General features: G+C 54.7%; 1 protein-coding gene and 1 long non-coding RNA gene across 5 annotated transcripts; one reads left to right on the top strand and one right to left on the bottom strand.

The window, feature by feature from the left end:
* Positions 1-1,646: 1,646 nt before the first annotated feature.
* On the bottom strand, positions 1,647-10,383 carry MAPK13 (mitogen-activated protein kinase 13). Of its 4 annotated transcripts, XM_030315361.1 has the most exons (12): positions 10,185-10,383; positions 9,193-9,322; positions 8,144-8,202; positions 5,143-5,251; positions 4,920-4,949; positions 4,484-4,531; positions 4,253-4,367; positions 4,038-4,109; positions 2,904-2,983; positions 2,558-2,636; positions 2,271-2,447; positions 1,647-1,988 (listed from the first exon to the last, which is right to left on the bottom strand). In XM_030315361.1, the coding sequence occupies exons 1-12, from the start codon at positions 10,301-10,303 to the stop codon at positions 1,906-1,908; spliced, it is 1,101 nt and encodes a 366-aa protein (XP_030171221.1). In that variant the 5' UTR covers positions 10,304-10,383; the 3' UTR covers positions 1,647-1,905. The 4 variants fall into 4 exon arrangements, with proteins under 4 accessions (XP_030171221.1, XP_030171222.1, XP_030171219.1 ...); XM_030315362.1 differs by lacking the exon at positions 4,920-4,949; XM_030315359.1 differs by lacking the exons at positions 8,144-8,202; positions 9,193-9,322; positions 10,185-10,383 and having other exon boundaries at positions 5,143-5,930.
* A 2,660-nt stretch (positions 10,384-13,043) lies between these two features.
* LOC115513861 lies at positions 13,044-16,483 on the top strand. Its single transcript, XR_003968810.1, has 3 exons — positions 13,044-13,507; positions 13,845-14,191; positions 16,209-16,483. It is a non-coding gene; the product is annotated as an uncharacterized LOC115513861 (long non-coding RNA).
* Positions 16,484-21,497: the final 5,014 nt, after the last annotated feature.

Genomic DNA, 21,497 nt, shown 5'->3' with positions numbered 1-21,497 from the left:
GAGAGACAGGCTAGAAGGTACAGAAGGCTGAGCCACCATTGAATCCAAGTGTGGGTTAAGTGTCTTGGGCCCAGTGGTCAAGGCTGCTCGGTTCAAATCCGGACCCCCCTACTCCCTGGCTGTGGGTATCAGACCCTATCTCCCTGGGACCTCAAGCTTTTTGCTTCTCTTTTTTTAAAAGTAGACATGGTTTCTTTAGAGCAATTTTAGGTTTGCAGAAAACTCATGCCAAAGTACAGAAAGTTCTATATACTCCCTCCCCAACACTCCTCCCGCCCCTGCCTCACAGTTACCCTATTATTAACAGGTTGCATCAGTGTGGTCCATTTGTTACAAGTGAGGAACCAATACTGATACAGTATTATTAACTAAAGTCTATGGTGTACTTGAGGGTTCACCCTGTGGTGTTCAGTTCTGCTGGTTTTCACTAATGCATGATGTGATGTGACCACCATTATAGTCTCAGAACAGTTTCACCCCCCTAAAAGTGCCCTGGGCCTCAGTCTTCACTTCTGTAAATGAGTGTGTGAAGCCCATGTAAGTCCCCGGTTGCAGGCCTCTTGACAAATGGTACTGAACCCAACGAAATGTCTTTCTAAATAAGGTCTGGCGCCCATCAGAATCCCTGGGCATGGGTCAGGGAGGTCTTCATTAAATGTTCTCAGGTCTCAGCTTCAGACCTGCTAAATCAGAGTGTCTGGGGTAGGGCCCAGGAATCTGCATTTAACCCCAGGCCCCAGGGCTGGAACAAGGCCAGGCCCCTGGCTCCTTCCCTGTGCGTGGGAATTTGTTCTTGCCAAAGCTCTTCAAATGTAAACAGAAAAATCCTATCCACTGTCAGGTTAAAGCTCAGGAGAGATGTATCATTCCCAAGAGGAGGCCGGAGTGGAACAGTTTTGCAGAAAGCCCGGAAAAAGCCCGTTTCTGCCTTCTGCAGCTCCCAGTCAGCAAGCCTGCTATTGTTTCGTATCTTGATTGCTTATCACTCACCCAAAATAACCTGCATGTAATGTCTCACCAGCTGCAGCTCTCTGCAACTCCCTTAATTTAGCAGCCAAACACGTCTGGCTCGGCAACAGAGCGCGGGGCCCGGGAAGGAGCCCCTCCCTCGTGGCCATCGGTAGTGGGTCCAGTAGTGTCCTCCCCGAATCCATGTCCATCCAGAACCTCAGAATGTGACCTTATTCGAAAACAGGGTCTGGGTAGATGTAATTAGCAAGGACCGAGATGAGATCAGACAGGATTAGGGTGAGCCCTAAATTCAATCACTGGTGTTCTTATAAGAATAGGCGAGGCCAGACAGATAGCGGAGGGCAACAGGCCACGTGAAGACAGGGGCAGAGACTGGAGTGATGTAACTGCAAGCCAAGGAACACCAACGGTTCCAGAAGCCACCAGCAGCTGAAGAGAAGCAAGGGAGGATTCTGCCCTGAATCTTCAGAGGGAACATGGCCCCTCCGACACCTTGATTTCAGACTTCCTGCGAGCAGAGCTGTGAGGGCATAAAGTCCTGCTGTTTTAGGCCATCCGGTTTGTGGGGATTTGTCACAGCAGCCTTAGCAAACGAATAAGCCGTCACTGCCCAGACCCCCCTGCCCTGGCTCAGTCCACCCCTCAGCCCGAAGGAAGGACCCCCACACATAGGCGACTCTCCAGACCGGCATTTTAATGTGGCTGGTTGTGATCAGAGCTGTTTTCTCCCAGCCAACATCCCTGAATTCTGCACGTACTAGGCCTGTTTCCTACCACAAGGACAAGGGCCCTGTGTCCTCCGCCTGGAAGGCTATAATCCAAGAAGAGCTGAAACTGTAGTAGTGACAAACAGACATCGGTCCCAGGGGCAGTGTCTGGCAGGTGGTGCCGGGTGGTGGTCCCTGGGCTCAGCTAAGGGTGAGGCTGGGCAGGTCACTGCAGCTTCATGCCACACCGGCGCCGTGAGTCCTTCCGGGCAATGGGGCTGAAGTTCACAATCTCCTTGTAGATGTGCTCTGAGAAACACAGGGTGGCCCGAGGTGTGAGGTGTTGGGGGGAGGGGGGCGGGTACCCAGAGCAAAAGAGAGGCCCCCTCCCCGGATGTAACGTGGAGCAGAAGTCAGCTCAGGGAGTAAGAAATGCACACAGGAGACAATATCTGCTCAGGGACAAGGAGGTGTTGATAGTGATCCAGGAGAGCGGTGGGGCCGCCAGAGGCCACGCATGGAAACCGTGGAGGCAAAGGAGAGAGAGGCTGCAGGCAGAGAGAGGACGAACCCGAGGCCCCCAGCTCTTACGCTTCCATTCATCCACTGTGAGTTTCTCATGTTCTAAGGAGTCATCAAATGGCTGCGGGGCCTCTGTCTCCTCCTCTGGGTCTCGGAAGGGTTCAAAGAAGGGGTGGGCGAGGGCCTGCGAGGCCGTCAGACGCTTGTCCACGTCCAGCTCCAACATCTTCTCTAGCAGGTCTGTGGCTGCAGCGACAGAACACTCATCTCACATCCCAGGCCTGGGAGAGCCCGCCCGCTGGGACAGACGTCAGAGGCCCGTCAGAGACCCGTGGAAGGCAGGGCCCAAGACTCACCCTGGGGGCTGGCCCGTGGGAAGAGCTGAGAGAAATCCTTCTTGGGGCTCTGTGGCAGGGACTGGATGTAGGATTTGGCCTGGAAGACAGAGAAGCACTGAGTAATCTCCATCTGTCAGCCCCTCGGGCTCAGGACTTGGGGTACAGAGCAGGGGGGACCCCAGAAACGCCCCGGAACCGGGCTGAAGGCTCAGGCCAAAGCCCAAAGTGGGATGAAGGCAAGAGCATCTGCCAGGGCAAGAAGGAGGCAACGGGGGAGCCCTCCTTCCCAAAGGCCCACAGCCCACGTGACCCCTGGTTAGCCAAGTGCACAGCCGAGGCCAGTCTAGACCCATTTGCCACTCACTGCTTTGTCATTCAACTTCTGCACAAACTCTGCACCCGGCACCCCGGTCACTTTCAGGATCTGGGACAGCTGGTCCAGGTCTTGGCAGTGGGTTAAGGCTCCGCCTCACTCTCTGCTGGTAGATCTGAGGCTGCCCTTCCCGCCGCCCTTCCGTCACTCCCACCCAGGCCCCGTGGCAACGAGCCAGGCTCCAGACGTGCCTTCCTTCCGGAGAGGACACAGGTCTCTGGAAGGCTTCCCACCCACCAGGCTGGGTTAAGAGTCCTTCGCCACAAATGTTCCTGGATACGACCCCTTTCCAGCTCCCGTCCCGCCCAGCCACCTTCATCCCTTTCTTCATCACCGTCCCCCCTGCCGCACACTGAGTTCGGCAGTGCAGACTCCACATATTCTCCTCCTGCACAGCACACAGGGACTCAATTAGTGTGTGTGATGCCAAAGCATGATGTATTTTCTACATGGTGCCGGAATGACAGGTGGTGCTTTTCATCAATTCCCTTACCTGCATTTTAAAATTGTTCTAGAGTCGGAAGGCACCTGGGTGGCTCAGTCAGTTAAGCATTTGACTTTTTTTTTTTTTAATTTTTTTTTTTCAAAGTTTATTTATTTTTGGGACAGAGAGAGACAGAGCATGAACGGGCGAGGGGCAGAGAGAGAGGGAGACACAGAATCAGAAACAGGCTCCAGGCTCCGAGCCATCAGCCCAGAGCCTGACGCGGGGCTCGAACTCACGGACCGCGAGATCGTGACCTGGCTGAAGTCGGACGCTGAACCGACTGCGCCACCCAGGCGCCCCTAGCATTTGACTTTTGATTTCAGCTCAGGTCATGATCTTGTGGTTCATGAGCTCAAGCCCTGCATCAGGCTCTGCACTCTCAGTGCAAAGCCTGCTTGGGATTCTCTCTCTCTCTCTCTCTCTCTCTCTCTCTCTCTCTGTCTCCCTCTCTGCCCCTCCCCTGCTCTCTCTCTCTCAAAAATAAATAAATAAGCATTAAAAATAAAATAATACAGTTGTTCTAGAGTGAGCAGATACCACTTCTGCAATAACAACAAAAAAAGAGGAATTAAAGTAATAAAGTGTCTGTTGAAGGAATGAATCCCTGGATGGAGGTGGGCTTTTCCAGCAAAGGATACAATCTTTCCCCTTGAACAGAGTTTTCCCGGTCAGCATCTCTGCCATGATACAGCCCACAGACCAGATGTCCACTGCAGAGGGAGGGAGGAAGCATCACCTGGACCAGCTGACCAGGACCCGGCAGTCAGTCGACCCAAAGGAACTACAACGGCCCTGGAGAAGCTTCCAGAGAAGATCCCCAGCCCCTGCCACCCCCGAGCAGCTGGCCACTGACCAGTCTGGTTGTAGTGCATCCAGCTGAGGATCACCTCAGGGGCCCGGTACCAGCGGGTCACCACATAGCCGGTCATCTCAGCATCTGCGTGCCGGGCCAGCCCAAAATCCAAGATCTATGACTCGCGGGACAGAGGGACAAAGAGTTGCTGCAGACAGTCCTGGAGCAGCTTTTGGGGGCTCCCAGGGGAGAGGGGCCCACCCCAACCCGTCCCAGCCCACGCCCACTCACCTTCAGCTCACAGTCCTCGTTTACGGCCAGGTTGCCCGGCTTCAGGTCCTAGATGAGAGGAGAGAGGAAGCACTGGGCCAAGAGGCAGAGATGGGAGCCTGCCCCCGCCCCTCTCTGGGTGTCAGTCTTCTCGTGTATAAAATGACGGCTGCACCAGGTGTCCTCCTGGGCCCATCCAGCTCTAAGATACTCCTGATTCCTGGAGCCTGAAACAGCTCAAGGCTTGCTTCGTTTGCAGCACCCAGAAAGTTCCCCAGAACACAACGTTCTTCTGAGCAGGCCTTCCTGGGCCAAGGCTGGGGGGGAAAAATCCACACGCCAGGTTCCAGAGGACTCTCGCCTCCCCACTCCTTTCCTCCTCCCCGGCTGTGGAGAATCCTTCCATGGTGCGGAGGGTGGAGGGGCCTCTGAGCACCGGAGCAGAGAGAGCACTCACCCTGTGGACGACCCCAGCTGAGTGGATGTACTGTGTGAGAGAGAGGGAGAGAGTGCGAAGGGTGAGTCCGGCACCCGGCTTCCACACCAGGTGGTTCAGGCTGGCTCCAAACCTCCTCTTCCCTGTCACAGGGTGCTCTCCCAGCCCCCAAGTCCTGGTGTTCTCCAAACCTCAGGTGTCAACACCAAGGCGCCCCCCTCGCGGGGTCCGGGCCCCCACGCACCTTAAGACCCTTGAGCATCTGATACACCAGGTACTGGATCTTGTCCTCACTGAACTCCATCCCCATGATCTTCTGCAGGTCTGTCTGCATGAAGGGCATCACCAGGTAGCTGCAAGGCACGAGAGCTTCTTGACAGTCCCCGGTCCCGCCCAGCCCCAGGCCTGAGATCACAGGAGGTGCAAAGGAGCTGGGGCAGAGCCCAGGCCTTAGAGGTGGCCTCCGTGTGCAAGAACCAGCCCCCGCCATAGCCAGCCGGACCTCCACACGGGCCTCCTGGCTTCTGGCCCCCAGCCTGGCCACGGTGGCCACCCAGCTGGCAGAGCTCAGGGCAAGCATTCTAGCTGGAGCGTGCTCAGGAAAACCAAATGGAGCTGTGTTCCCTCTCTTCAAAGGTGCCCTCGCCTTGCCCCCCTCCACGCCCCACAGAAAGCCACAGCTGTGACTTAGAAACATCTGCCAGAGTTCCCCTCTGCTTCTGTTCAAATACTTTCTCCCCCAGAGGGTCATGCCCAGCTGGGAGAACTCCATAAACAACCAAGGATGTGTGCCCTTCCAAGAAGGAAATAATAAAACATTTTATTTTTATTATTATAGAAGGGCAGAAGAAGGAAGAAGGAGTAGCTGAGCCATTGTACCTTCCTGTGGGATTGCAAAACAGGTCAAGGTCAGCAAAATATAGCTGTTGCTCAAGGTAGTAACAGCAACGTCCAGAACAAAATATGATTTAAAAAGGAATATCAAAGGGGTGCCTGGGTGGCTCAGTCAGTTAAGCATCCGACTCTTGATTTCTACTCAGGTCACGATCTCCCGATTTGTGAGATCGAGCCCTGCATCGGGTTCTGCGCTGACAGCACGGAGCCTGCTTGGGATTCTCTTCCTCTGCTCCTCCCCAGCTTGCTCTCTCTCTCTCTCTCAAAATAAATAAATAAACTTAAAAACAATTTTTAAAAAGGAATATTAAAAAAAAAAAAAAGGATGTGATGAAGGCCATCTCTATGAGCCTGTGATTTTCTGAAACTTTCTTTTACCTGATCATCTGCCCTCCCCCATGGGGGACCCTGCTTCATGCACAGTCCCCTCCCCAGTGTTGTCTTTCACCTCTACATGAACCCTGGTTCTTTCTTCTCTGGTGACAAACTTGAAGTCTCACCATGCTAGAACCACCTTCCCTTGACTTGGTTCTTCAAATAACTACCCTTTCTCCCTCCTTCCCTCCCCAGCCAAACTTCTAGAAAGAGTGGTCCACACCTCTTGACCCACTGCCTTAACTTCCAATCCCTTAACAATCTGGTGTCTGCTTCTACCCCTCCGAAATGGCTCAGATCAAGATCACCAATGACCGCCCCCCTCCCCACACACACACCTGTGGCTCCCTTTCTTCCTATTGGACCTCTTGCAGTCTGACACCTCCTCAAGATTCTCTGTTGATCTCTTAATCAACAGTATTATACCATGTTCTACCCTAGCCCAGACCTTCCTGGGCTCCAGATGTGTTTGCAACTGCTGATTAAACACTGGAACGTTCAGAGGCTCCTCAAAAGTAGCGTCCAAAATGGAGTTCGTTCTTTCTCCCAACGTCTGTTCTTCCTCCACTTTGTATTTCAAGCAGGAGCCTGGCATCTTGACCTACACCCCCCTCTCCCAGCCACTGCGTCCCAACAGATAGGGCCTTTTGACAGGTCTCAGGTCTGCTCTTTGGCATCCCATCACCTCTGCCTTATTTAGATCAAGGTCTGGGTCTGGGACACTACTCTCCAGGCTCTCTCTCCCGCCACAGTGCACCCCAAAATGTTATCTGACCACATCACCCCAATGTTCAAATCCTCCCTGGACTTGAGGCTGCCTGTGGGATCAAGTGTGGACTCTGCCCTTGACCAAACCAGCCACTGGCCTTCACTAGCCACAGTGAACTTATCAATATCGCCCCAACGGTCCAGTCTCTTTCATGCACCATGGCCTTTGTCCATGCAGTTCCTTCTGCCCGGGATGCTTTTAGCACCTTTACTGCAGGCAAACATCTACTCACCCTTTGGGGTTGAGTTCAAGCTTCCTCTGTGAAGCCCCCTGAGGCAGCATACAGTCCCCAGCACTTGACCATACATAGAGCACCGACCACACTACTGTGAGTATTCATTTAGAGACTACACCCCCACCCTTCCTGGGGGGCTGGTCCACTTTAAATTCCCCACGTTAAGCCCAGCAGCTGGCTTTATAGGAAAAAAACTCCATTCGGAATCACTGCATTAAATTTAAAACAAAAGCATCCTAACAAAAAGACCTTCAGCTGCATTTGAAATAGGGTCAGTTCAGGGAGCCTGGGTGGCCCAGTCAGTTGAGCATCTATATGACTCTAGATTTCGGCTTAGGTCATGATCCCACAGCTCGTGAGTTTGAGCCCCGCGTGGGGCTCTACAAGGACAGCATGAAGCCTGCTTGGGATTCTCTCTCTCCTCTCTCTCAAAAATAAATAAGTAAACTTAAAAAAAAGAAAGAAAGATTGGGAAAAAAAGAAAGACTCCATCTTCCTAAAGATTCCTACGTTTTAGACCAGGCACTGGTCTAAATTTTCTGGTTCTATGTGACTGTCAAACACCCCGTCAGCCAGAGGCAGCCAAGCCTTCCCCCTCCTCGCTCCATGCCCAGACCCACACCTGGAACCCCACAGAATGGCGAGGTAAGCCAGTGCAGATCCTGTGAGGACTGGCAATGAGGTCTTGGTGGTATTAAAGCGGGTAGTAAGCGAAGCTGACAAGCAGACAGCTCTGTGTCAGTCAAGGACCCCGCTAAGCCCCTCCCACCTCTTCCTGCCTGCCTTTCTCTCCACCCTTGGCTGGATCCAGACAGAATCCAGACAGAATCACGCATTAGTGAGGGCCCAAAGGGACTAGCAGGACAGGAAGCCCCCTACCCAGAAGAGAGAAATCTGGACTCTCCTCCAGCTTGCTCCCGAGGGGCAAGTAAGGCCTGCAGATGCCCCGGAACCCAGTGCAGCCCAACTCACAAGTCATGGAAGCCGCGCAGGGAGGAGGCTGGGGTGAAGACATCCAGGAGCCCGATGACCTGGGGAGAAGGTTGTCAGTGAGGCTGGGCAGCCGCCACAGCCCTCTCTCCCCCCAGCCCTGGGGCCCTAGCCATGCCTATGACCACCAGCCCTTTCCTAATACACCGTCTCCACCAGGAGGCAGGCTCCTGGCCTTCTCAGAAGCAGTAAAAAGGGCAGAAGAGGAATCCAGGGGCAAGATCACCCGTGGCTGGGGGCCATGGGGAGGGGCTGGCTGAAGAGCAATGGGGCTTAAAACATGCCCAATGTTTTGAAATCATTATTTTAAATGTTCACCCTCCAACCTAGGTATCCTGTTCCAAAGCCCAGTTGCTAGGCCCAGAGCTGGGTGACTAGCTTTCCCAGCTGCTTCTGTCAGACAAGATGCTCTCATAATTCTGCACTGAGGCCCCAGAGCCTAGGTTCAAATCCCAGCTCTGCCACTGACTAACCATATGACCTCTTAGTCTTTCTGTGCCTCAGTTTCCTCTTCTGTACCTGGGAGTAATAGCACTTAACTCTTGTAATATGGTGAAGATTAACAAGTCAGCTTCTGCAAAGCTCCGAGAAGAGCACTTGGCACACAGTAGGTGCTCAACTGTCTGTGGTTATTGTTGTTATTATCAGGGCCACCTGTGCAAATACATTAATCAGGATGGAGGGCACCACAGCTCTGAGACCTCAGAACAAATGACAAAGCGCCTCTGTGCCCATGCAACAGTATGTTTGCACCTCGCAAAGCTCCTTTTGCTCCACTGCCAAAACTACCCTTTTCACCCTTCCTGGGAAGTAGGCAGGGCAGGTCCTGGCGCCTCGCTTTAATGAGGTGAGGAACAAGAGTGGGAGGGGCAGGGAGGAGAGTCCCCTTCTCCTGGCCCTGTCCTGAGCTCCCTGCACCCCTCAGGCCGGCGCCCTCCCCCCCCACACACACACACAGGGAGGGACCTGGTCAGGACGCCTCCCTGGCTCCCCCTCCCCTTCTCCGGAGCAGCCCCCAGGCCCAGCCCTACATTCTCATGCTGCATGTGCTTCAGCAGGCGCAGCTCTCGGTAGGCCCGCTTGGCAAAGATCTCCGACTGGAAGGGCCGGCTCAGCTTCTTGATGGCCACCTTCTCCCCTGACCGCTTGTCGATGGCAGAGCTGTAGGGCACAGACAGGTGAGCGGGCTGTGGCTTTCCTGCCCAGCAGCCCCCACTCCACATCCCGGGTGGAACCTCCCAAGTCACTGGGGGGAGTCCAGGCCATCCACCCCCCCCCAAAAAAAATCCCTCCTGGCCAGGGGGCTAGGCTGGGAGGCATGGAGCCCGCCCCCCCCCCCCCCCGGGGACATGGGGGAGCAGCCTCAGGTACAGTGACAGGTCAGAGGTGTCAGAAGGGACCGGCAGTAACTGACAGGGGTGCACGGAGCCTGGCGATACACAAGTTAATGCCAACAGGATCCAAAACCTGGAGGGAAGCTCACTCTTTGCAACTTGGCAAGTCGCTTCTCCCTCTTTGGGCCTCAGTGTGCCCACTTGTAACATCAGGGATTCACCTGGATGAACTCCGGGGTCCCCTATAAGGTTCAAGTCCTGGAGAACCAGACCCAGTCCTAATTCAATCCACAGAGACCCCGCAAAGTGAGAAAAGTGAGATGGCGCCTGTAGTGGCCTCAGGCCAGCCTCTGCCAGCCTCTGCCAGCCTGAGGCTTCTTGCTCATACTCCGCTGCCCAGTCACCTCCTCCCAGCTCCAAGCGCTGGGCTCAGGAAGAGCCCCTGCGAGGGCCTTCCAAGCCCGCAGGGACTCTGGGCCTTGGGGTCCTCGCTCAAGGTGGTTGGGCGAGCGGCCCCGAGGGCCCAGCGGCGGAGGGGACCCCCAAGGCGGGTCTGGGAAGGGATGCACTGGCCCGGCTTGTCCGGGAGGCTCCACCTGCGTCCCCGTGCCTATGCGCCCGCCACGTGTCCGGCCCGACGCCCGCGCCCCCCGCGCCCCGCTGCGGCGCGCAGGCCCGGGGGGTCTCACCACACGGCGCCATAGGCCCCGCTGCCTACGTGCGTCGGCGACACGTAGGTCTTGGGCAGCTCCCAGGCGGTCTTGTTGACGTCCTGCTTGTAGAAGCCCTTTTTCCGGGTGAAGCTCATCCCGGGCACCCAATCTCGGTGGCCCCGGCGCGGCGCCTGCGTTTGCGGCCCGCCGGGCTCCCGGCACCCGGCCCCCGCTCGCGGTCACGGCCCGGCCCGCCCCGCCGCCAGCTCCTCCCCCGCGCGGGGGCGGGGTCCGGGCTCGCCCAGGTGCGCGGTGCAAGGCCACGCCCGGGCCTGCCCGACGGCCCAGGCGGTGTGGGGACGCGGCGGGAGACCCAGCCGGGGCGGCAGGTGCGCTGCCCTGCAGGGGCGGAGGGGGGCGGTGCAGGGGCGGCGCTGGAGGCCTGGTGGACCCCAGGGCGTCCCGCGTAGGGCGGAGCGGGACACCACAGGGTCCCCTAGGTCCTTCCAGCCCGGGACTCGGCAGGAAGATCTGCCTGGGGCTGGTGAAGACAATTTTGGAAAAGCAAAACCACACCCCACAACTTTTTGATTGTGGAAAGTTTCAAAAATGCACGAAAGTAGAATAGCCCAGTGCTTCTCACATTTGAACGTGCTCACGAATCCCCTGGGAATTTTATTTTATTAAAATACAGTTTCTGATTCAGTTGATCTGGGGTGGAGCCAAGATTCTGCATTTCTAACCCGCTCCGGGGCTCTCTGGACGGCACTTCGTCGGTGAGGTTCTAGTGAACCTGAATGACCCCAATCCTTCAGCTGCAACAATGATATCAACTCTTAGTCAATTTTGTTTTCCATCATTTTGAAGCAAAACTAGGCCTTATATAATTTCATAAATATTTTTTGTATTCCTAAAAGATAAGAACTACTCTTTAAAAAAATGTTGTTATTTTTGAGAGAGACAGAGTGTGTGTGTGTGGGGGGGGGGGGGGGGCTCCAGAGAGAGAGGGAGACACAGAATCCTAATCAGGCTCTCAGCAGGCTCCCAGCTGTCAGCTCAGAGCCAGATGTGGGGCTCGAACCCAAGAACCCTGAGATCATGACCTGAGCTGAAGTCAGAGGCTTAACCATCTGAGCCACCACGTGCCCCTAAAAGTTATGGACTACTCTTAAAACATAACCACAATATCATTTTTACACTTAAAATTAACAACGGGAATTCTGTAGCATCAACTATCCAGTCCAGGCTCAAATTTCCAGTTGGACAGTTTTTTGTGACTTCCTACTGCCCCATGAGGGCAATGATAAGCCAGGGCCTTCTGCCACCTGTGTCTGGTGGCTCATGAAGCCTGAAGATTCTGTGCTGGAATTAAAGCACGGAGGCCTCCCAGGAAGCGGGGGTGGCGGGGTGGGCAGAGAATAACCACAAGAGGTCCACATGCCTGACTTATCTTAAACTGCACTGGCCTGGGGAAGGGGTGGGGACCTCTCCCTCCACGTTGTCAAAAGGAGAGAGGGTGTCTTGGAGAAGGAAAGCAACTTGCTTGTGGCCTACAGCAAGCTGGGGGTCCTCATTAGGGAGTCTGCAGGCCCCAAATCCTGTGCCACAGTCCCTCCCACAGAGTTGTGCAAGTTATGCAGCATCGGGCACGGTCTGGAAAACCACCACAGGGTGAGGACCGTGCAGAGATCCCACAGAAGTGCCCAACAGGCATTGCAGGTAAGGAATCTGCCTTATTCATGTCCGGCACACGGTAGGAGATCGAAAACTGTAGTGAGAATGAAACGGAATGGAAAAATCAGCCCGTTCAAAGTGAAAAGATATTTACTGAACACTTGTGTTTGCCATGTGCCAGTCATTATTCTAAGTGTTTTACATAGACAACTCCCTTAACCCTGGTAAGAGGTCTGTGAGTCAGTACGATTATTATCCTCATGATAGAGATGAGGAACCTGAGGTACAGAGAGGTTAAGTAACTCGCTGAAGGTTGCACAGCCGGCAAGGGGCAGAGCTGGGTTGAAGAAGTGAGCACAGGGGCACTTGGTTAAGTGTCCCATTTTTGATTTCCGGTCAGGTCATGATCTCACGAGTTCGTAGGTTCGGGCCCCACATCAGGCTCTGTGCTGACAGAAGAGATCCTGCTTGGGATTCTTCCTCTCTCTGCCCCTCCCTGGCTTGAGCTGTGTCTCTCAAAATGAATCAATAAAAAGTTAAAAAAAAAAAAAAAGTGAGATATGGTTCTAGAGGCTATGTTCTCAGCTCCAAGTCTATGCAGCGTCTCGGGGTTGAGAGGCCTTGCTTCTTAAAGGAGATGGTCTGCATTCCAAATCATCTCCCTCACTCACATCGTGAGGACATGTCTACTGATCAAACCATGTCTTCCTCCGCACATCCCGTACTAGGGTGTCCGGCATATTCCCCACCCTCCCTGCCCCATCCTCTGCTCTGGCCCTGAGACCCTGTGGGAGGAAAAGGGAAGGGGCTGTGTGCCTGGGAGGGCTGCCAGGGGAAGGCACCCTGACGCTGAGGCTGGGGTGACGTCCTGGAAGCCAGAGTTCAGGACTGGGCGCGGGCAAGACAGAATTGTCCGGGGGACCGAGATTTCCTTCTGCGTTGAGGATCCAGTTCCCCAGGGTGGGGACAAGGCTTCTGACTCTCCCGTATGTGTCAATCACCTGAGCGTGACAGAGGTGAGCCCAGAAAGGTGAGGAACACCGGGGCTCCTGCCCGGGTGGGCACAACCCCACGAGGGCGCGAGCTGGCCACTCAGGCTGTGGCTCTGGGTGCCTCTGAAGCAATGGTCAGGAAGTGACTCAGGCCTCAGACTGATGACACTGACCCCCACCCCCTCGGGCCCCAGCTGGGCCTGTGTTTACTCAGCAGCCGGGCGGCCTCGGACAGAAATGCCTTGGAGGATCCAGGCTGGGAAGTCACACGTGGGAGAGCAGTCACAGGGGGTGACTGAGGACGTCCTGGGTGCTCCCTCCTGCCGCCCCAGGGCTCTCTTCTCTTTCAGCCCCAAGACCCCCCTGCTCTTCTCCTCCCAGATGCTTGGCCCTGTGTTGTCATGTTAGTTTCTGCCTTCTCGAGGCCGAGGCAAGGGCGTTAGGAAAACAACTTTGGAACGTGACCTGGCTTTCCACCCTGACTCTGCACTACCAGCTGTGTGGCCCTGGGCAGAGCCACCGCCCCTGTCTGGGTCTCAGTGCCCTCCTTGTAAAGCAGAAGTGAAAGGAAAGCAGGGCAAACATATCTGAAGAGTCCTGGGAGTGTATCACCCCACGTGCCCGACCAGGTGGGGACCGTCGGCGCCTCCAGCCAGAGATCACTCGAAACATACCTGGGAGTGAACAAGCCAGGTCTGTTACTCGTCACAGCGAGGAACGTACACCAGGGGAACCACGGGGTGTCTTGGTAGCAGGGTGCTGGAAAGGACTCGCTATAATGTTTGGGTTTGTGCTGGGCGATTGGTGGAGGGTTTCGGGAAGCAGGACTTTGATCTGGATTAGAGGCTGTCGGGAAGTGGAGGTGACTCTGTGATTGGGGATCTTACATCTTACCTCGGAGGAGGGCCAGCTAGAAAGAGGAGAGAACTTGGTCACCGGTAGAGAAGTAGTCTTTACTCGGATTAGCTGCCCGGGGGATGTTTGGTCGTTTTTGTGGCCTGGACGCTATTCACATTTTGTCTGTTTTCAGACGTGATTCCGGAGTGCTCTTGTGTTTGTCTCGGTCCATCACGGTGGCGGATGGCCCTGTCTGTGTTCAGCGGGAGCCACACCAGGGCCTGGCTGACGGGGCCAGGCAGCTCCCGGATGTCACGGCTGCTTTGCTTTGTCGGGATGCTATCGTTCCCCCTAGGACAGATGGAGAGACCGGGGCACCTCTTGGCCAGAGTCCCACAAGACCAAGAAGGTGGTGGATGGGGTCTTCAAACCTGTTGTTCTGCTCCAGAGTCTGCACGTTTCACCACCAACTAGGCGGCCCAACACCAGGCAAGCACCTGTGCAGTGGCTGTCGCTGTAGTGTGGTCTCCCAGTGATGCTGTGAGCCTCCGGAGGGCAGGGGCATGGGTTTTGGGGGGATTGGTGTGACTGGTTTCTTAGAATGGAGACAAAGCCTCATGGGACATTGCGGCTGGCTGCCCGTGTCCCCTATCCTGGCCACCCAGACTCCATCTTGCCTCAGGCACACGGCAACTCAAATACTAGAGCCCCCTCTGTCCCAAACACAGGGCCGATGACTCAAACCCTCACCACAGCTGGCCAGAAGACCTCTACGAAATGAGAAACCATGATGGGCCTGTGGCTCCTGCTGGGATGAAACAGCAAGGGGGCCCCAGAGCTCTGGTTCCAGCTTTGGGAGATTCCCCTGCTCCTTAGGGACTTCCAAAACTCCACGAAACAATCAAAATGGAGACAAAGTAGGGAATTGCAGAGGGAAGGCCATGCTTGAGGGCTGCCCTGAGGCTTGTTAGCTTAGCTAGCCTTGGACAAGTTAGCCTCTCTGAGCCTCAGTTTCCTCATCTGTAAAACAGGGCTGGTAACAAGACCCACCTCACGGGACGTCACGAGGACTAAAAGACATGCTGGGAGAAGTGTCTAATTCAGTGGCTGGCACATGGTTGGTGGCCCCCCAGACGCTCCTTCCCCAGTGTCGTCCAGCTTTGCCTCCTGGTGCCAGACCCACACTGCTCCACCCCAGCCCCCACCCCCTGCCCCAGAAGCCACTCCCTAGGTGGCTTCTGCTCCCATCCTACTCCCTTATCATGCTTTTATTATTACTTTTAAGTGTTTGTTTATTTTTGAGAGAGAGAGGGAGGGAGAGGCAGAGAGCGAGGGAGACAGAGTATGTGTGCTGACAGCAGAGAGCTCAGCTTGGGGCTCGAACTCATTAACCGTGAGATAATGACCTGAGCAGAAGTCGGACCCTTAACTGAGCCACCCAGGCTCTGCCTTTGATTATTTTTTAATGTTTGTATTTAAATTCCAGTTAGTTAACATACGGTGTACTACTAGTTTCAGGTGTAAAATATAGTGATTCAGCAGTTCCATGCAACACCCAGGGCTCAGCACAAGTGGCCTCCTTAACCCCCATCACCTGTTTCACCCATCCCCCCACCCACCTGCCCTCTGGAAACCATCAATTTGTTCTCTGTAGTTGAGAGTCTGTTTCTTGGTCCCCGCCCCCTCCGTCTTCTTTTTAACCCAGCTCCAGGACACATTGGCCCATCCACTCAATGTTTATTGCCTGCCAGATACTGATCCAGGTTCTGGGCACGTGGCCAAAAAGTAACAGATAAAGATCCCCCCCCGTGGCGTGGAGCTGACATTCTAGGGGGGAAGCAGAGGGAAAACCAATGAACAAATTCTAGCGTTAGGTTGAACCACATAAAACTGCTGATATTTGACCATTTCATGGGATCCAAGCAAATGTAATGTCAGGTAGCGGTAAGCACTGTGAAGAAAATACTGCCGAGTAAGGATACAAAGAGGGACGGTGGTGCTCTTTCGGGCAGGGAGTCAGGGAAGGTCCGTCTGAGGAGGCGATAGGTGAGCAACACCTGAATGTACGGAGGAGTGAGCTGTGCACATCTCCCACCTGCCTTTGAAACTTTTCCCCTGCGCTCCCCCATCTGGCCCTGCCCCGGCCACGCCCTTCTCTCAGCATCCCTGAAGGTGGGTGAGACCAGCTCACAACACCTGCAGCAGCTCACTGGCCCCATCTGGGTACTGGGCCATCTTCCCCAGCACCTCTTCCTCTTCTGGGGGGCTGGGCCCACTCAGGGCCTGAGCAGAACATCCATCTCAAGAACAGGACATCGGTTCCCCCTTCTCACTGGTGCCCCTCAACTGAATGAGCCTTTTTCCCAGCCACCTTCGCTCTGACGTGGTCCCCTCCCTGCCCTCAGTTTTAGCACCCCCTAGTGGAGTGCGGGGTTGGGGACAGCTCTGCTGGAGTGGCACCTCCCAGCTGGCCTTCTTGGGATCCGGAAGGTGAACTTCCCCTCCTTACACCATACAGCCCTCCACTCGACCCCAACACCTGTCTCTCTTTATCCAGCCTGCACCCTTGACCCAATCCTGTGAAGATGTGGCCTGGGGCCAGCCTGGTGAGACACTCCAGGGATCCCGAGGACACTTCTCCATTTGATCTGCATTGTCCTTTGTGGTGCTCATCATAATCTCAATTAATCCACACTGTCCTCCATTGAAATGTCTGCCTCCACCACCGGACAAATGAGTCCTTGGGTCGGCAGTATCTTGGTCACTGCTGAGCCCCCAGCCCTGTGCCTACTCCACAGTAAGTGCGCAATAAACACCTAGTGAATAAACAAACCAAAGATTTTCGTCTCTTGCGGGTTCAAGAGGCAATGACCGGAATGTGGTTTGAAGACCCAAAAGGTGGAAGTGAGGAAGCAACAGTAGGGGGACCCTGCTTGAAATCAGATCCCCCGTGAAGTGTCTGGAACGTGTGGTCTCTGTTTGGTTGGACATGATCTATCCTGAAGGGGTTTTGGCTCTGCACTGTGAATTTCACTGCTCTCTGAGGCAAGGCCTAGGGGCTCTATGCTTGTGTGACCCTCCAGCTCCTACATGTGGTGGTAAAAGGCTTTTGATTAAGAACCAGGGTACACAACCTGACCTTGGGGACCTCTTCTGTCACCAACAACCTGCACCAAACTTCCATTGTAAAGCAGTCCCCCCACCCCCTACGGTCTTCGCTGCTCCCACTGACCCTGTCGAGAAACCAGACCCTCTACCCTTTGGAATTGCCCTTCCTTCCTGATCTTGAAAGTTCAGCTCTAAGCTCACCTCTTCCAGGGGGTGTTCAAGAGTGAACTCTAGACCTGCTTGCCTCCGTACCCCACTGTATACCCTTCCTACCCCCGTGACCCTGGCTTCCCCGCACCACATACACCCAGGCTTTGTGATGACCACAGTGTCTTTGGGTATACTCCTGGGAGCCAGTGGAGAGGTCGACAAGGACCAGGAGGCAGAGGTGGGTTTGAATCCTGGGTCAACACTTACAGGCTGTTTGACCTTGAGCGGGTGAATGCATGTCTCTGAGCTTCCTCATCGGTAAGATTGGAGAGCAACGCCCACTTAGGACACGCGGGAGGATTTGATGAGACTCTGGTTTCCTGTTTGCTCCCTCTCATCCTTCAGGACTGCTCACATGTCCCCTCCTCTGAGTGTCCTCCTTGACCCCATTGCAAGCCATGCCCCACCTGCTTTCCCGGCCTCGTTTTCCTTGAAGACCTTCTATAGTTCTCAATTCACTCGTTTATCATCCGTCTGCCTCCACTGGAACATCAGGGCTACGGGAATAGGGGTTTTGATGATTTTGCCCATTGCTGAATCCCAAGTTCCTAGAATAGTGCCCTGCATACAGTCGCTGGCTGAATGGCGGGTACATAGTGGGGGTTTTCAGCAGAAGCTGCTATTATTACTGTGCAACTCTGTCTTCTTTGTTTGCAACTGACAGGTTGGCCGAACTTACCTTCGGGCCTGGGGCAGTCCCAGCTCGACGATCTGCCAAACTGGGGTAATGGGGTCACCGTCCTGCCTGGGTCCCTGTGTGCCCTGCTTTGGGCAGAGGAGGCTGTGTGCCCTGGAGGCCATCTCGACAACCTGCCCTTCCAGGGCAGAGGCCACTGGGCCTGCCTGCTCCAGCCCTTCTGTGTAAACATCCAACACTAGGACACATGAATCATCTCCAGGAAACCCACAACCCTTGTCAGGGTCAAAGAAAGCCAGATAAGCCTAGTAGGACTACCTGCCATGACAGAAGTTTGGGCTCTGGTTCCAGTTCTGCTTGTTTGGGTTCTTTGGTTCTATTTTTTGTACTTAACAAATATTGATAGAGCATGAATTACTTGCCAAAAACTGTTCCAAGAGCTTTATCCATAGGTAACTCATTCGGTCCCCTTAAGAACCTTAAGAGATGGGTTAATAATACCCTCCATTTTGTATATGAAAAACACGAGGCACAGAGAGGCAAAGTGACTCACCCAAGGTCACACAGCTGGTAAGGAACAGAGCCAAGGGTCAAGTCTGGGGCCGTCTCAACCGTCCGCGCTAGTAACCACTGTGCTGAACTGCACTGGACAGCGCCCCTGAAGGCCCAGCCTTTGCCTTTTAGGAATCTGAATTTACAATCCCAGATGGTGCCTCCGTTGTTTGGCCACGCGCTTATCTTCCTAAAGGTTCCGTTTGGCTTCCCTAAACAAGAATCTCCTTTCCTATCCTCCCTATCTAATCCCTGAATCTCCCTTGTTTCTGGAAGGAAACGGACAGTGGTGTGCTAGAAAAGTGGCACGGGGTGGAGGTGGGAGGAGGGGAGGAGGGGGGAGCCCCAGTGCCTAGCGCTTACTGATTTGTGGCGTAATCCTTCCATCACGGCCAAATTCAAGCCACCAACGTGATGTCGCCGAACATGGAGTCGAGAAGAGGTGCACGACGTCAGCTGTCGAGAGCCACAACCAGCGGGCCCCAGCGCTGTCGGCAAAGATGCGGCAACAGGGGCAGGTGGGGTGCGCGGCACGAACCCCCAGCTGGGCCGCTGGGCCCAGGGACTGCGCTGCTCCCTGGCCTGTGCCTCCCAGGCCCTCCCGGGACCCTCGCACTTCGGTGAGGCCGCCCTCCCTCACCCAGGGCGGGATGTGGTTTCGGTTGCCCGCCGAGCAGACTGTGCACCAGCTGGGCAGCGGGCCAGCGGCCCAGCTCAGGTGTGACCGGCAGCCCAGCTGTGGTTGGTCCTCCTGGTGACAGCAGCCTTTCCTCCGAGACACTCCCCACCCCTGGTAGCTCCCTCTTGCCTCCGGGGGAAAAAGTTAAAACTCCTTAGCCTGTTGGACAAAGCTTGCCGTCATCCGGGCCCTGCCTTTCTGGCTAATCGGATCCTCCATGGCGTCGGGGCGCAGACGACGTGCCTTACTCATCCCTGGCACCATACCTTTGCCTGAGCTGTTGCCTTCCTGGAATGCCAATCTTTCTGGAATGCCCATCTTCTGCTTTTCCAAGGGTGGGGAGGGACCCTCGTGCCTCAAGGCCTGGCTCAGTAGCACTTCCTGGGGCTGGCTTTGCTTGGCCGCTCCTACCCAAGTGCGTTCTCCTCCTCTGACTCCTGTAGGACACAGCAGGCCGTGAGAACTTGAACTGTCAGTTGACATTCAAACCAGAGTAAACTGCCTGTCTTGAGGCTATGAGTGTTTTATTTCTCTCTGTCCTCCGAACCTACTGAGCAATGTGTCGTAAAGCCTTAATCCATTCCACTGAATTTTACCGAGCGCCTATCAGGACGGTGAAGATACACGGGCAAATGTCACAGCCTCTGTCCTCAAGAAACCCATACCCTCGTGAAGGAGGCAGAGCAAAACAGGAAATGAGAACACACTGTCACCTGCAGGTGGGAATGTAAATTGGTACAAGCTTTTAGGAGAACGTTGAACAACCCCTTAGATGTAAGGGGTGAAAACGTGCGCCTCCTTTATCCTGGGGATTCCGTAGCTGTCAATTTAGTCGACATAGAACGGACAAGGGGGCACATACTTACCAGTGTTGTTTATCATCTGTAGCAATAAAGACAACTTTCCAGCATCGTGAGAAAAAAAGGAAAAAAGGGCCTGGACGGATTGTTCCAGATTTGCAGAGTGGGTGTGCATTATTCCCATATGTGATTTTTTACTTGTGCTATATATGTATCTGTAAAAATATCAAACTGGATCATGCTGCAACTTCCCTTTTCACTCAAGATTGGTGGCGAGGTCTGCCCATGTTGATTCAGACTAGCTTGAGATTTCTCAACCTCGGCACCAGCGGCACTTGGGGCCTGCTAATTCTTTTTGGGGGGGGGGGCGGGGGGAGGGGGCGCTGTCCAGCGCATCATAGCAGCAACCCTGGCATCTACCCACTAGACGCCAGCAGCTCACCCCTCACCCCCAAGTGGCGACAACCAAAAATGCCTCCGGACCCTGCCCCACGTCAGACAGGCAAAACCTGGGAGGAGGCAGAGAGTCCTTCTAGTACATTTGCTCTCACCGCTGTGTAGGATTTTGCCGTAGGAACATACCGCCGCTTATTTTAAGCAATCTCTACACCCAACGTGGGGCTCGAACTCACAACCCCGAGATCAAGAGTCGCAGGTTCCACCGACGGAGCCAGCCAGGCGCCACCCCCCCCCCGCCCCCGTTTGTCTGTTTTTTTCTATTACACATAATGCTGAGCGAGGAGGCCCCCGTATTCATTTCCTTGAGCCCAGTGGGGAAGTTTCTCCAGAACAATGACCTAGAAGCAGATGCGGAGTTATAAGGTATATATGCAGCTTCTACCCTTGCTAAGTCCTGCCAAACTTCTTCCAACGTGTGCAAGTTTTACTTACAGCCTTGGTGTAGTCGAATGCATTAGCCTTTTCCTTTATGATTTCTGGGGTTTGTGACATGCTTCGAAAGCCCTTCTCCATTCAGATCTTCGGTTTGTCTGGAAGTGATTACAGCTAATGGAGGAAAGTAACTGTCCAGTTGTCTTGACACCATTTACTGACACAGATGACTGACTGACATGCGTCACCTCCGTAGAGTGTGTTTTTACAGATTTAGAAAATCTTCTAGAAGTGAAACCACCCTGTCAACAGCTCTTATTTCTGGGAAGTGGGATAATGGACGCTAGGTAGCTGCATTTAAAATTTTGTCAACAGGGGCACCTGGGTGGCTCAGGCGGTTAAGCGTCCGACTGGTGATTTCGGCGCAGGTCATGATCTGACACGGTTCGTGGGACCCAGCCCCGAGTCGGGCTCCTCGGTGCCAGCGCGGAGCCTGCCTGGGATTCTCTCTCCCTCTCTCTCTGTCCCTCTCGTGCTCACACACTCCCCCACCCTCATAAATAAAAAAAAAAATAAACGGAAAAAAACAAAAAATGGTCAACAGGGAAACAGGTTTCGTGGTCACAAAAGAATAGTGGTAGTTAGAAAAAGTCGTGTGCGACTGGTGTGCTTGGTGCGAGTAAGAAACGGCTGGAGGGGTCACGTGACTGGAGGCTGGGAAGAGGCCCCGCGCGCGCGTGCGCGCGCGCACGCGCGCTGGAGTGTTTCCTAACTGGGGAGTGGGTGGGACTCGTCAGCGGCAGAGCAGCCTCCAGATGGGAACACGCCTCACCGCAAGCATCTGTCAGCCGTCATTACCAGGTAGTCACTGCCTCTGGCACTGGACAGAGCTGCGGGTGTGGGTTTTCGGTACGGGGCCCATGGCTTGTGTCATACCCGAGCCACGGCCGAGGGGAAAGGGGTCTTCGTGTCGCGGCAGCGGATGCTGGCTTTACACCTCACAGCCGGAAACAGATGACTGCATCGGCA

Source organism: Lynx canadensis, chromosome B2, assembly GCF_007474595.2.
Source record: "Lynx canadensis isolate LIC74 chromosome B2, mLynCan4.pri.v2, whole genome shotgun sequence".
In the NCBI taxonomy this organism is placed as follows: Eukaryota; Metazoa; Chordata; class Mammalia; order Carnivora; family Felidae; genus Lynx; species Lynx canadensis.
The sequence above is the reverse complement of the archived record's forward strand: the minus strand, read 5'-3'. Positions and strand labels throughout refer to the sequence as shown.